The sequence below is a fragment of the Bombina bombina genome, chromosome 4 (assembly GCF_027579735.1).
Source record: "Bombina bombina isolate aBomBom1 chromosome 4, aBomBom1.pri, whole genome shotgun sequence".
NCBI lineage: Eukaryota > Metazoa > Chordata > Amphibia > Anura > Bombinatoridae > Bombina > Bombina bombina.
In genome coordinates this window covers 1,211,545,569-1,211,560,225 of record NC_069502.1, presented here as the reverse complement: position 1 = coordinate 1,211,560,225, position 14,657 = coordinate 1,211,545,569, and the positions used below count along the sequence as shown (strand labels likewise).

Below are 14,657 nucleotides of genomic sequence, written 5' to 3'. Positions count from 1 at the left end.
CAGGTATGGGCGAATGTTGTACGGTTACTGCATCTCACAGCTTCTGTAACGCTAATCTGTCCTATCCCTCAGCTATAGGTGAATGTTGTACGGTTACTGCATCTCACAGATTCTGTTACGCTAATCTGTCCTATCCCTCAGCTATGGGTGAATGTTGTACGGTTACTGCATCTCACAGCTTCTGTAACGCTAATCTGTCCTATCCCTCAGCTATGAGTGAATGTTGTACGGTTACTGCATCTCACAACCGGTGCTTCTGTAACTCTAATCTGTCCTATCCCTCAGCTATAGGTGAATTTTGTACGGTTACTGCATCTCACAGCTTCTGTTTCGCTAATGTGTCTTATCCCTCAGCTGTGGGTGAATGTTGTACGGTTACTGCATCTCACAGCTTCTGTTTCGCTAATCTGTTTTATCCCTCAGCTGTGGGCGAATGTTGTACGGTTACTGCATCTCACAGCCGGTGCTTCTGTAACATTAATTTATCCTATCCTTCAGCTATGAGTGAACATGACCAACGCTTCATTCGAGGAACACCACATTTGGTATGAAATGTCTTCCCTTTTATTGATCAGTAACTTGCAATATTCTCTATGTGAGATTAAAGTAACAGTAAAGTCAAAATTAAACATTTATTATTCCAATAGTACGGTTAAAAAAAAATCCAATTGACGCTTATTATCTATTTGCCTCTTGTCATTGTCTCACCCAATGTGTGCAGATAGTAGTGCAGTTCTGCTCCTTCAGCAAAGGATACCAAGAGAATGAAGCAAATTTGATAATAGAAATAAATTGGAACGTTATAAAACTGTATGTTCTGTCTGAGTCATGAAAGACAAATGCTGGGTTTCATGCCCCTGTTACTTATGTACAATGTTAGTTAGCAAACTGCTTTATAGCTGCCCCTTACTACTCAATCAATTTAAGTCCTAAAACTGCTGTCCCTTTGTTAGCGCTAGTGCGTCTGACAGACCTCAGCAGGTGACAAGTAACATGTACATATTATTTACTGATCATCTAAATGTTATGTTTATTCCTGATTGATGTGAAGAATACAGTGTTATCTGCGTGCACTCGTGCCTCATATCTTCTCTACTCGCGACACAAAGTTCTGTATATCCTTTGCCAGCAACTCAGGCTCCTCCAGGGCAGCGAAGTGGCCCCCACGTGGCATGTATGTGTAAGTTACAATGTTCCGGAACTTCTGTTTTGCCCATATACGTGGGCCATGAACCAGTTCACATGGGAAGGCAGCCAGGCCAGTGGGCACATATACACCGACCCTGCAACACAAAACAAATAAATTGTTTCCTCATTTGACAAAATCTCATCACATAGTAATAATGCATCTTTACTTTTGTCATTGCCACAAACCAATTGCTAGAATATGTTGTCTAAACCATGTTTGTCCAGTTTTAGGTCTTAGAGCCACAATGTGACCCTTCCCTTTAACAAACTGCATATGTGTATGTGTCTGATGAATATATTCAGTCCTATGATCTTAGAAACAGCATTGTTCTTACAGCAGCAAGTGTTTTCCAATGAAGAGGCAGAACTTCTAATTGTCCCGTATTTTGTGGGATTCTCCCCATTTGGGAGCTCTAACAGTTGTCCCCTACTGCAGTTCACCAGGACAATATAAATGCCCCTGTTTTCCAAAGACCAGTAAGCCAAGTCCCCAATGCCCCTACTCCCTGTTCAGCTCTGCACAGCTCCACATTTAGACACCTCTCCATCTAATTCTGTCATCTGATGTGACTCCGCCCCGTTTGTTGTCTCCAGGAAATTTGGAAGGTACAAGAAAATTAGATAAGATACTATACATGTGTTTGTCTAGGTCAGTACTAGATAACAAATCAATGTATGATGCTACCAGGCAAGTATTGGCACATGTTAAAAACTAAAACATACAGGAGTAACGCTAAAAAAGCAGTCAAGGTCTTCCAATCAATAATAATTTAATAAAAATTATATATATATATATATATATTTACATATATTTACATATACACACATATATATATATATACACACACACACATATATATTTTATATATATATATATATATATATATATATATATAATAGACACAATAAATAATAAAGAATATATATATATATATATATATATATATATATATATATATATATATATATATATATATATATATACATACATACTGTATATATATAAAACAAAGGAGAGATCAGCACTCACCAACCATACACGGGTCCACCTGTTGAGTTCTTGTTACACTTGATGGAGTTCTGTTTGGAGAAGAAATATTTCTGCTTTGAAAATAACTTTTATTTGCAAGCATTAGGCACTGCAATTGGGTCTAACATGGCCCATTCGTATGCCAATATATATATATAGCTATGTATGAACATGAGCATATTCTTTTCCCTGAAAAGAACTCCATCAAGATTTACCGTCGCTACATAGACAAAAAAATTCTGATTTGGGGAGATCGTACAGAATCTATCATTCATTGGTTTAACCATCTGACTACCATTGAATCTACTGTTCATTTCAAATTGGAAATATCTCGATAAGATACATTTTTTGGATGTTGAGATATATAAAAGGATACTGATCTTGGTCTTAGATTAAACACCACACTGTATAGTAAGCCGACTGGTAAGAATTCCCTATTGCACTATACTAGATTTCACCCACAATTCTAAAAAAACAGGGGTGAGCTCCTCCCAGCTCCTGTGTGTTGTTCATAACAACACCAAGGAGGTCCACAAGAAGAAACAACTGGACACTATGTTGCATCGCTTCATTAATAGATGATATCCAAAGACTATTGTTAAGACACAATGTGAGAGACAGCATAAACCCTAACCCAACAGACCATCACTTCCAAACCTCAAAAACCAGTTGATACACATCTGAATTTCATCACAAAATACACAACAGCATCTGGAGCGATCCAGAAGATTGTTAATCAAAACTGGCCCATCCTATTGTTGGATACGAGTTTACCATTTGGTGACATTCCACCACCCAGGTTGGTGTATAAGAGATCAAGAAATTTGCAAGATCTTCTGGTCAAGAGAGACCCGGTTCAATGCTATCATAAAGGTACCTAGTTACCGCAAGTTAAAAAAGGATGTTATAGATGTGGAAATTGCACAACATGCAATAGCATGATCACAGGAAATTGCTTCCATCATCCACATACTAACCACATGTTTAAAATTTGCCATCGCTTAACATGTACATCAGACCATGTTATTTATATTATCATCTGTCCATGTTCCCTATATTATGTGGGTAAAACCATTACCACATTCAGGGAGAGGTTGGCTAATCACAAGTCTGCTATTAGGTTAGCATTTGAAAAAGGTGGATCGGACCAACCTGTGGCCTGGCATTTCCAACAAGCAGGACACGCAATCTCTTCTATAAAAACTATATTGATTGACCACATTCCGAAATTTAGACGTGGTGGTGATCGAAACAGAGCTCTGTTAAGGATGTAATCAAGATAGATTCATAAATTGGATACAATTACACCTAGGGGGTTGAACACTATGGTGGACTATAGCTGTTTCTATAAATAAGGACTGTGGGCTTCCTCTCCTCATACCAACAAGTTTCTACCATATACTTGAGACACATTGTTTTATATATATATGTAGTTTTGCTACTGTGTGCATAAGGATCATCTAGTTTATTATATTGACAGATTCCTTGATGGTGCTACATTAGCCTATGTTTCTTATTATATTTACATATGGTTTTGTACAGGAGTAAAAGTTCTATTGCCTCCTAAGTTGCGATTGACATTGTGTACATTTTGTATATATTAGTTTTATGTGTTACACATAGTTTGATTACCCGTCATACTCCATGCATATTGTATGCAAGCTGAGTACATGCTATCTATTGTCAGTTACGGGCTTCTCATTGCCATGGCGACACAAATCAACTAAGTAATCCTGAAGGGGCAGGATCTCCATCCAGAAACGCAACTAAGTTTGCGTAGTCACATAGAGCGCTATGTTGTTACGTTGCAATGGCATTGGGTGCATCTTGATGGCGTATATGCGACCTGAAACGAAGAAGCTATACATTATAAGCATGATTTTTGCAGTTGTATGTAACGGAACAGGTAATCAATAGGGGTATATAAGGCACCACACTAGGGGTATGTTTTATGTTCTGTTTGTACATGTGACCAAGGCCTCTGTGAGGGGCGAAACGTTATGTGACCAATTTATACACATTAAAGGTGTTGAATTTATTCTCAGAGTGCTTGCTACTTTCTGATGATCCAAGGGGATATACACCGGATCCAAGGGGATATACACCGGATGCTTTATTATATATATATATATATATATATATATATATATATATATATATATATATAAAACCAGCGCTGGTATGCTAATAGGAATCACTAGTAGCGCTACCCCTGTGTGTTATAGTATTTAATTTTTAACCCTGTGGGAGTCAAACGCCTAGATTTAGAGTTTTATCGGTAAAGACCCGTGTAGCTAACGCTGCTTTTTTTCCCAGCGCACCCTTAAGACAACGCTGGTATTTAGAGTTGTCTGAGTGGCTGCGTTAGGCTCAGAAAAGGGAGCGTTGAGCAGAATTTACCTTCCCTTCAACTCTCAATACCAGCGTTGCCTACGGTAGCGGTGAGCTGGAAAAACGTGCTCGTGCACTATATCCCCATAGGAAACAATGGGGCTGAGGTGGCTGGAAAAAAACCTAACACCTGCAAAAAAGCAGCGTTCAGCTCCTAATGCAGCCCCATTGTTTCCAATCAGATTGAGCTCGCATTCTATTGGCTGTTCCGATCAGCCAATAGAATGCAAGCTCAATCTGATTGGCTGATTGGATCAGCCAATCAGATTTTTCCTACCTTAATTCCGATTGGCTGATAGAATCCTATCAGCCAATCGGAATTTGAGGGACGCCATCTTGGATGACGTCCCTTAGAGGAACCTTCATTCGTCGTTAGTCCGTCGGGGAAGGAGGATGTTCCGCGTCGGCGGGATGAAGATGGATCCGGAAGACAGAAGATAGAAGATGCCGCTTGGAAGAAGACATCGCCCGGATGGAGGACCTCTTCTTTGCTGCTTGGATCAAGACTTCGCCCGGATGGAGGACCACATTGCCCCGGATTGGATGAAGACTTCGGCTCGGCTGAGTGAAGACTACTCAAGGTAGGATGATCGTCAGGGAGTTAGTGATAGGTTTTTTTTAAGGGGGGTTTGGGTGGGTTAGAATAGGGGTATGTGGGTGGTGGGTTGTAATGTTGGGGGGGTATTGTATTTTTATTTACAGGTAAAAGAGCTGATTACTTTGGGGCAATGCCCCGCAAAAAGCCCTTTTAAGGGCTGGTAAAAGAGCTGATTACGTTTGTAATTTAGAATAGGGTAGGGCATTTTTTTATTTTGGGGGGATTTTTTATTTTATTAGGGGGCTTAGATTAGGTGTAATTAGTTTAAACTTCTTGTAATATTTTTTATTTTTTGTAATTTAGTGTTTGTTTTTGTATTATAGATTAGTTTATTTAATTGTATTTTAGTTTAGCTAATTGTAGTTAATTTATTTAATTAATTTAATGATAGTGTAGTGTTAGGTGTATTTGTAACTTAGGTTAGGATTTATTTTACAGGTAATTTTGTATTTATTTTAACTAGGTAGCTATTAAATAGTTATTAACTATTTAATAGCTATTGTACCTAGTTAAAATAAATACAAAGTTGTCTGTAAAATAAATATAAATCCTAAAATAGATACAATGTAATTATTAGTTATATTGTAGCTATATTAGGGTTAATTTTAGTTTTAAATAGGATTAATTTATTTAATTATAGGAATATTATTTCGTTTAATTTAAATTATATTTATGTTAGGGGGGTGTTAGGGTTAGAGTTAGGTTTAGGGGTTAATAATTATAGTAGTGGCGACGTTGCGGGCGGGAGATTAGGGGTTAATAATTGTAGGTAGGTGGCGGCGATGTTAGGGAGGGCAGATTAGGGGTTAATACAATTTATTATAGTGTTTGCGAGGCGGGAGTGCGGCGGTTTAGGGGTTAATACATTTATTATAGTGGCGGCGAGGTCCGATCGACAGATTAGGGGTTAATAAGTGTAATTAGGTAGCGGCGACGTTGGGGGGGGGCAGATTAGGGGGTAATAAATATAATGTAGGTGTCGGCGATGTTAGGGGCAGCAGATTAGGGGTTCATAGCTATAATGTAGGTGGCGGCGGTGTCCGGTCGGCAGATTAGGGGTTAAAAAATTTTATTAGAGAGTTGGCGATGTGGGGGGCCTCGGTTTAGGGGTAAATAGGTAGTTTATGGGTGTTAGTGTACTTTATAGCACAGTAGTTAGGAGCTTTATATTCCGCGTAAGCCCATAAAGCTCTTAACTACTGACTTTTTTTGTCGGTAGGAGTCTTGTCGGTAGAGGCTCTACCGCTCAGTTCTTCCAAGACTCCAAATACCAGCGTTAGGCAAATCCCATAGAAAAGATAGGATACGGAATTGGCGTAAGGGGATCTGCGGTAGCCTGGAGTCGCAGAAAGGAAGTCAGCGGTAGACCCTTTCCTGCCTGACTCTAAATACCAGCGGGCGGCCAAAAGCAGCGTTAGGACCCCTTAACGCTACTTTTGACGGCTAACGCAGAACTCTAAATCTAGCCGATAGAGTTTTTTGGGAGTTTTAGCTTTTTAGAGTTCTACGAGTCTTCACAATAAGAATTCTAGTGGATAGTTTACTCAAGTATTGGCACATGTGCCACCCCCTCACTGGTATATATCACGGTAAAGTTCTTAAGCACTGTGTATGTCTTTGATTGATTTGGCTTGAAAATATATTCCATAGGTGCCCTTCATAAAACAGGTCAAACATGTAAAACCTTAAAGTTTACTTGCTTGTCCTGGAAGATTTATAACTTGCTACAAGTGATATTCTCTAGAGGCGTTATTAATTATTTATTACAGACTGTCCACTACAGCTTACTTGTTTCTACATGTAATTACACCGGACTTAGCCACACAAGAGTGGCGCTAACTGTTGCACTTGAGCGATAAGGGGTTTATCGCAGCTCTTTGCATCGGAGGTAGCGCTCGTATTTTGAGTTGAAAGTAAACACATTAGCTTGAGCGCAATTGAATTTACTGCGCCGGAATAGCGCAACCTCAGAGCTCTTGTTAACTGTTCCAAGAGATTAAAAATATTGCACAAAACACATCAAAAATACATTTAAACGTACAGTTACAATCGTAACACCATCAAATAAAAATAATTTTTTAAAAATTGCATTAAAAAAGTTATAAGGGCTCAAAGATTTGAGATATATTTGTATATAAATTTACATATTACTTAGGGGCATATCATATGGGATATCACATGTATATAAAAGAAAATTTATGCTTACCTGATAAATTTATTTCTTTTTTGACACGATGAGTCCACGGATCATCTTAATTACTAATGGGATATTCACCTCCTGGTCAGCAGGAGGCGGCAAAGAGCACCACAGCAAAGCTGTTAAATAGCTCCTCCCTTCCATCCCACTCCAGTCATTTGACCGAAGTTAAGGAAAGAAATGAAAAACCAAGGTGCAGAGGTGTCTGAAGTTTACAATAACCAACAACCTGTCTTATAAGAACAGGGCGGGTTGTGGACGCATCGTGTCAAAAAAGAAATACTTTTATCAGGTAAGCATACATTTTCTATTCTTTTTTTATGACACGATGAGTCCACGGATCATCTTAATTACCATGGATCATCTTAATTACTAATGGAATTCAATACCTAAGCTAGAGTACACAGATGACACGGGAGGGACAAGACAGGGAACCTAAACGGAAGGCACCACTGCTTGAAGAACCTTTCTCCCAAAAGCGGCCTCAGCCGAGGCAAAAGTGTCAAATTTGTAGAATTTTTAAAAAGTGTGAAGAGAAGACAAAGTTGCAGCCTTGCGAATCTGTTCCACATAAGCTTCATTCTTGAATGCCCATGAGGAAGCAACATCCCTCGTGGAATGAGCCGTAACTCTCTCAGGAGGTTTCTGTCCAGCAGTCTCATAAGCAAAACGTATGATACTCTTCAGCCAAAAAGAAAGAGAAGTTGCCGTAGCTTTCTGTCCCTTACGTTTTCCTGAGAAAATCACAAACAAAGAAGATGACTGATGAAAGTCCTTAGTCGCCTGCAAGTAAAACTTTAAAGCACGGACCACGTCCAAGTTGTGCAAAGTCGTTCTTTCTGAGAAGAAGGATTAGGACACAAAGAAGGAACAACAATCTCCTGATTAATGTTCCAATCAGAAACAACCTTAGGAAAGAATACTAATTTAGTACGTAAAACTACCTTATCTGAATGGAAAATAAGATAAGGAGACTTATACTGTAATGCCGAGAGCTCAGACACTCTCCGAGCAGAAGAAATAGCAACAAGAAATAAAACTTTCCAAGATAACAACTTAATATCTAAGGAATGCATGGGCTCAAACGGAGCACCTCGAAGAACTTTGAGAACTAAATTAAGACTCCATGGAGGAGTAACTGGTTTGAATACAGGCCTGATCCTGACCAAGGCCTGACAAAATGATTGTACATCTGGGAACTTGTCGATAATCCCTTCTCCAAACCCTCTTAGAGAAAAGACAAAATTCTAGGAATCCTAACTCCATGAGTAGCCCTTGTATTCGCACCAATAGAGATATTTACGCCAAATCTTATGGTAAATCTTTCTAGTTACAGGCTTACAAGCCTGAATCATGGTCTCTATGACCGAGTCAGAAATCCCCCACTTGGATAAAATTAAGCGTTCAATCTCCAAGCAGTCAGCTTGAGAGAAACTAGATTTGGGTGAAGAAAGGGCCCCTGAATTAGAAGGTCCTTCCTCAACGGAAGTCTCCAAGGTGGCAGAGATGCCATCTCCACCAGATATGCATACCAAATACTGCGAGGCCAAGCCGGTGCAACGAGGATCACCGATGCCCTCTCCTGTTTGATTCGAGCAATAACCCGAGAAAGAAGAGCAAACAGAGAAAATAGGTATCTCGGGAGCTTGGCATTCTGTTGGGATGCCATGAGATCCAATTCCGGCTCACCCCACCTGAGAATCAGGTTTGAAAACACTTCCGGATGGAGTACCACTCCCTTGGATGAAAAGTCTGTCTGCTTAGGAAATCCGCCTCCCAGTTGTCCACCCCTGGGATGTGGATCGCTGACAGACAGCAAGAGTGGACTTCCGCCCACTGGATTATTTTGGCTACCTCGGACATCGCTAAGGAACTCCTCGTTCCTCCCTGATGATTGATGTAAGCCACTGAAGTTATATTGTCCGACTGGAACCTTATAAACCGGACCGAGGCCAACTTGGGCCAGGCCAGAAGAGCATTGAAGATTGCTCTCAGCTCCACAATGTTTATAGGAAGAACAGACTCTGACTGAGTCCAAACTCCCTGAGCTTTTAGGGAGCCCCAGACTGCTCCCCACCCTAGAAGGCCGGCGTCTGTTGTCACAATCACCCAAGATGGTCTGCGAAAGCAGGTTCCCTGGGAGAGGTGATTCAGAGACAACCACCATTGCAGAAAATCCCTTGTCTCCTGCTCCAGAAGTATTCAAGAAAACAAGTCTGCACAATCTCCATTCCATTGCCTGAGCATGCTTAACTGCAGAGGTCTGAGGTGGAACCAAGCAAACGGGATGATGTCCATTACCACCACCATCAGCCTGAGTACTTCTATGCACTGAGCCACTGACAGCCAAGGAGTGGACTGTAGGACTAGACAAGTATCGATAATCTTTGATTTCCTGACTTCTGTCAGAAAAATCGTCATAGACAGGGAATCTATTATGGTTCCTAAGAAAGTTACCCTTGTATTTGGAACCAAGGAACTCTTTTCCAAATTTACCTTCCACCCGTGAGATCGCAGAAAAGATAACACCATGTCGGTGTGGGATCTTGCTTGTTGAAAGGATGGCACCTGGACTAGGATGCCATCCAGATAGGGTGCCACTGCAATGCCCTGTGACCGAAGCACCGGAAACAGCGATCCCAGAACCTTTGTGAAAACTCTGGGAGCTGTGGCCAGACCGAATGGAAGAGCCATGAACTGGAAAGGTTTGTCCAGGATAGCAAACCTTAGGAAATTGTGATGATCCCTGTGAATAGAAACATGTATGTACGTGTCCTTTAAATCCACTTTTGTCATAAATTGACCCTCCTGGATCAAGGAAAGAATGGAATGAATAGTTTCCATCTTGAAGGATGCTACCCTGAGAAATTTGTTTAGACTCTTGAGGTCTAAAATTGGTCTGAAGGTTCCCTTCTTTTTGGAAACCATGAACAGATTGGAATAAAAACCCTGACCCTGTTCCTGTACTGGAACAGGAACAATCACTCCCAGGGCAGAGAGGTCTCTTACGCAGTGTAAGAACGCCTCTCTCTTTATATGGTCTGCAGATAATCTTGAAAGTAGAAACCTGCCTCTGGGAGGAAAACTTTTGAACTCTAGTTTGTGTCCCTGGGACACTATTTCTATTGCCCAGGGATCCTGAACATCCCGAACCCAAGCCTGAGCGAAGAAGCAAAGTCTGCCCCCTACCAGATCAGGTCCCGGATCGGGGACATGCCCTTCATGCTGTCTTGGATTCAATATCCGGCTTCTTGGATTGTTTACCCTTATTCCAAGACTGGTTGGGTCTCCATGCAGGTTTAGATTGTTCCTGCTTAGAGGAGGAAGAGGAAGAATTTCCCTTAAAATTTCGAAAGGAACGAAAATTACTCTGTCGTCCTTTCTGCTTGTTTCTCTTATCCTGAGGGAGAAGATGACCCTTACCTCCCGTGATATCATAGATAATTTTCATTAGCCCAGGTCCAAACAAGGTCTTCCCCTTGTAACGGATAGCTAGAAGCTTAGACTTAGAGGACACATCTGCAGACCAAGGCTTCAACCATAAGGCTCTGTGGGCCAGAATAGAAAAACCCGAAATCTTGGCTCCCAGTTTGATAACTTGAAGGGAGGCATCCGTAATAAAGGAATTAGCTAATTTAAGAGCTTTTATCCTATCTTGGATTTCATCCAAAGAAGTCTCTGTCCTGATAGCATCAGACAGCGCATCAAACCAATATGCCGCTGCACTAGTGACAGTAGCAATGCACACAGCTGGCTGCCATTGCAGGCCCTGGCGCACATACATCTTCTTGAGTAGACCCTCTAACTTCTTGTCCATAGGATCTTTGAAGGCACAACTATCCTCTATGGGAATAGTAGTTCTCTTAGTTAGGGTGGAAATAGCCCCTTCCACCTTGGGCACTGTTTGCCAAGCCTCCCTGATAGAATCGGCTACGGGAAACATCTTTTAAAAAATAGGAGATGGAGAAAAAGGAATACCCGGTCTCTCCCACTCCTTAGTAATAATCTCAGAAGCTCGGTCAGGGACCGGAAACACGTCTGTCGAGGAAGGAACCTTGAAATATTTGTTCAGCTTACTGGACTTCTTAGGAACAACCATTACCGCGGAGTCGCTGTCGTCTAAAGTAGCTAAAACCTCCTTAAGTAATAGCCGGAGGTGCTCTAGCTTAAATCTAAAAAATACAACCTCAGTATCAGCAAGAGGAATTACACTTTCAGAATCTGAAATTTCCCCTTCAGATGCTACCATGGCATCCTCCTCCTCAGGCAACGATTGCCTCAGAAACCTCGCTTACTCAGTGTCTGATCTTCCTCTTACGCTTTCCCTGCAACATTGGGAAAGCAGACAGCGCATCAGAAATTTTAGAAGACATGAGAGATGCGATGTCCCTTAAAGTAACTCCAGTGGGAGCTAGAAAGGAGGCTCAGGGCACTGCTTGAGAGGGCGGTAAAACTTGGGACGCTTGAGGCGAGAGCTGCGGCATATATTGTGCTTCATCATTACGGATTCCTGGACAACATTTGCTTTAGAAGAAGTTGGCTCAGAATTTTTTTTTTCCTTATAACTTAATGTCCTCTCAATACAAGAAGGACAGAAAGGTATTGGTGGTTCCACAATGGCATTAAAACACAAAGAGCAAGGAACATTTTGCAAAGTCCCTTGATCCATACTAGTTCACACTTAGCAAAAAATCAAATAAAGATCTTGAAATTTACTAAAAAATATTAATCTCAAAAAACGTTACTGTCTCTTCAAATTCAAACGGTAAAGTTTTTTACTGTGGTCTATGTAAACTAGCCAAAACACAAAAAAGATATTACAGATATCACCTCCACAGTCAGCTACACTGCTGAGGCGCCTATCTCACTGGCCAAAAGATGAATGACTTCCCTCTACGCAGCAAACGATCCGCTGTAGTGCAAGAAGGAACTTCGTCACAGTCCAGTCCTAGGAACGCATGTCTAGCACGGAACATGCGCTCTTAGACAGGCCTAGACAAATCCTACTCGATATGTCCCCCAGACTGAAGCGCATAGAAGTGGCACGCAGACAGTGAGATCCGCCCATCGTGGGCGTAGACAAAAGTAAATGCTTTCTTCCGGGGAAATGTATTCATGTTAACCCCTCAGAGAAAAAAAACACTGTAGCCATAAGTGATCACTCTAACCAGCCCCAGTGCCTGCTAATAAATCTGTCTGCAGTCCTCTCCAGTCTAGGAGAGTTTATAATAAGCAATAAAGTGCCCCATTGTCTTGATCCCTTTATATGTGTAAGGTAGATCCAATGTGCTAACTTTCTTCTGAGCTGTCTCCTGCCTCAGAAAAATAAAAGTAGCACTTACTTCATATTACTGCCTGACAGTAAGGCAGTTCACAGGTTTGAGAGGTCCTCTTCCTAACATCAACCTGTAAAGAAACCAAAGACTGAGACATATCCCTCAGACTATAGGAAATTAGGGCAGCATTAAATATGGGAGGCGCAGTGAGAATTATATCCCACAAGTTCCCATTACTCTAAAGTCACCACTGCTCTACTGAAGAGACTGATATGGGCTACGGCTACACCCTAGGACAAAGCAGCACAATCTTGCACCACTTTAAAAATAATAAACTCTTGATTGATTAATCTTTTCTAACACCTCACTTTACTACTTCCTATCACTAACGTAGGCAAAGAGAATGACTAGGGTGGGAGGGAAGGGAGGAGCTATTTAACAGCTTTGCTGTGGTGCTCTTTGCCGCCTCCTGCTTGCTGACCAGGAGGTGAATATCCCATTAGTAATTAAGATGATCCGTGGACTCATCGTGTCATAAAAAAGAAATATAAATATTACTGATGGGCATATCATATGGGATATCACATGTATATAAATATAAATATTACTGAGGGGCATATCGTATGGGATATCCCATGTATATACATATTACTAAAGGGCATATGATATGGGATATCACATGTATATAAATATTACTATAGGGCATATCATATCGGTTATCACATGTACATAAATATAAGTATTACTTAGGGGCATATGATATGGGATATCACATGTATATAAATATAAATATTACTATAGGGCATATCATAAGGGATATCACATGTATATAAATATAAATATTACTTAGGGGCATATCATAAGGGATATCACATGTATATAAATATACCCTGTTTAGTAGTGGCGATGTGGGGGGCTGGCGGTTTAGGGGTCAATAGGTTTAGTTGGTGGCAGCGGTGGCGGGGAGCAGTGGAATAGGGGTTAATAATGTTATTATAGTGGCGGGGATGTGGGTGGGTGGGTATTCGGGCGGCAGATTAGGGGTCAATATGTTTTAAATAGTGTTTGCGATGCGGGAGGGCTTCGGTTTAGGGGTTAATAGGTAGTTTATAGCTGTTAGTGTACTTCGTAACACTTTAGTTATGAGTTTTGTGAAACATTTTTGTTACACAAAATCCATAACTACTGGTTTCAGAAGGCGGTATGGATCTTGTTGGTATCGGATGTAAACCAAGCATTTTAGCCTCACCACACAATACCGGCGCTATTGAAATAATTTTTTTGAGTGCGGGACTGACATTGCGGTACAGGCTAAAATGCTTGCCGTATAGCTATACTGACATGACTCGTAATGGCTGCGTTACTGTTTTTACGCTGAAATTGCCATTTTTTTCAGCGTTAAAACCGTAACGCAAAACTCATAATCTAGGTGAGAGTTAATATCTGCAATGTTACTTATTATGTTGTAACAACAAGTAACCCCGCGTTAATATAGTAGCATATTCTATCAAAGTCTAAAAGATGAACAGGGTTCTCTGGCTGCTTGCCCAGAACTGTAGCCAAATGCCAGGACATGCTCAAAACTTCCAAATTATATGTTAATTACGTATAAATTGTTACAATTAGAGTTCTGTTTGCCAAAATTATGATTACATTAAGGGCCAGATTATGAGTGGAGCGCATAATTGCACTTTCGCAAGCGTGATATTTGCGCTCAACTCATAAGATCACCGCACGCAACTGTGCACTAGTATCTGAAGTGACCCGCAATGCGAATGCGATCTCATACAGCTATATTAGTGCTCAATGGCTGACGGGCACACCTCATACAACTATATTAATGCTGATTAGCTGACGGCACACCTTATTAAGCTATATTAGTGCTCATTGGCTGATGGGCACACCTCATACAACTATATTAATGCTCATTGGCTGACAGGCACACCTCATTAAGCTATATTAGTGCTCATTGGCTGA

The 14,657-nt window shown here is 40.8% G+C and overlaps 1 protein-coding gene across 1 annotated transcript in view; it reads right to left on the bottom strand.

The window, feature by feature from the left end:
- Positions 1-541: 541 nt before the first annotated feature.
- LOC128658193 (epoxide hydrolase 1) overlaps positions 542-14,657 on the bottom strand; it is a 158,540-nt gene continuing 144,424 nt past the window's right edge. The window contains exon 9 of the mRNA XM_053712715.1: positions 542-1,283. Within this exon, the coding sequence (XP_053568690.1) occupies positions 1,082-1,283 (202 nt within the window). The 3' untranslated portion in view covers positions 542-1,081. The remainder of the gene's footprint in view (positions 1,284-14,657) is intronic.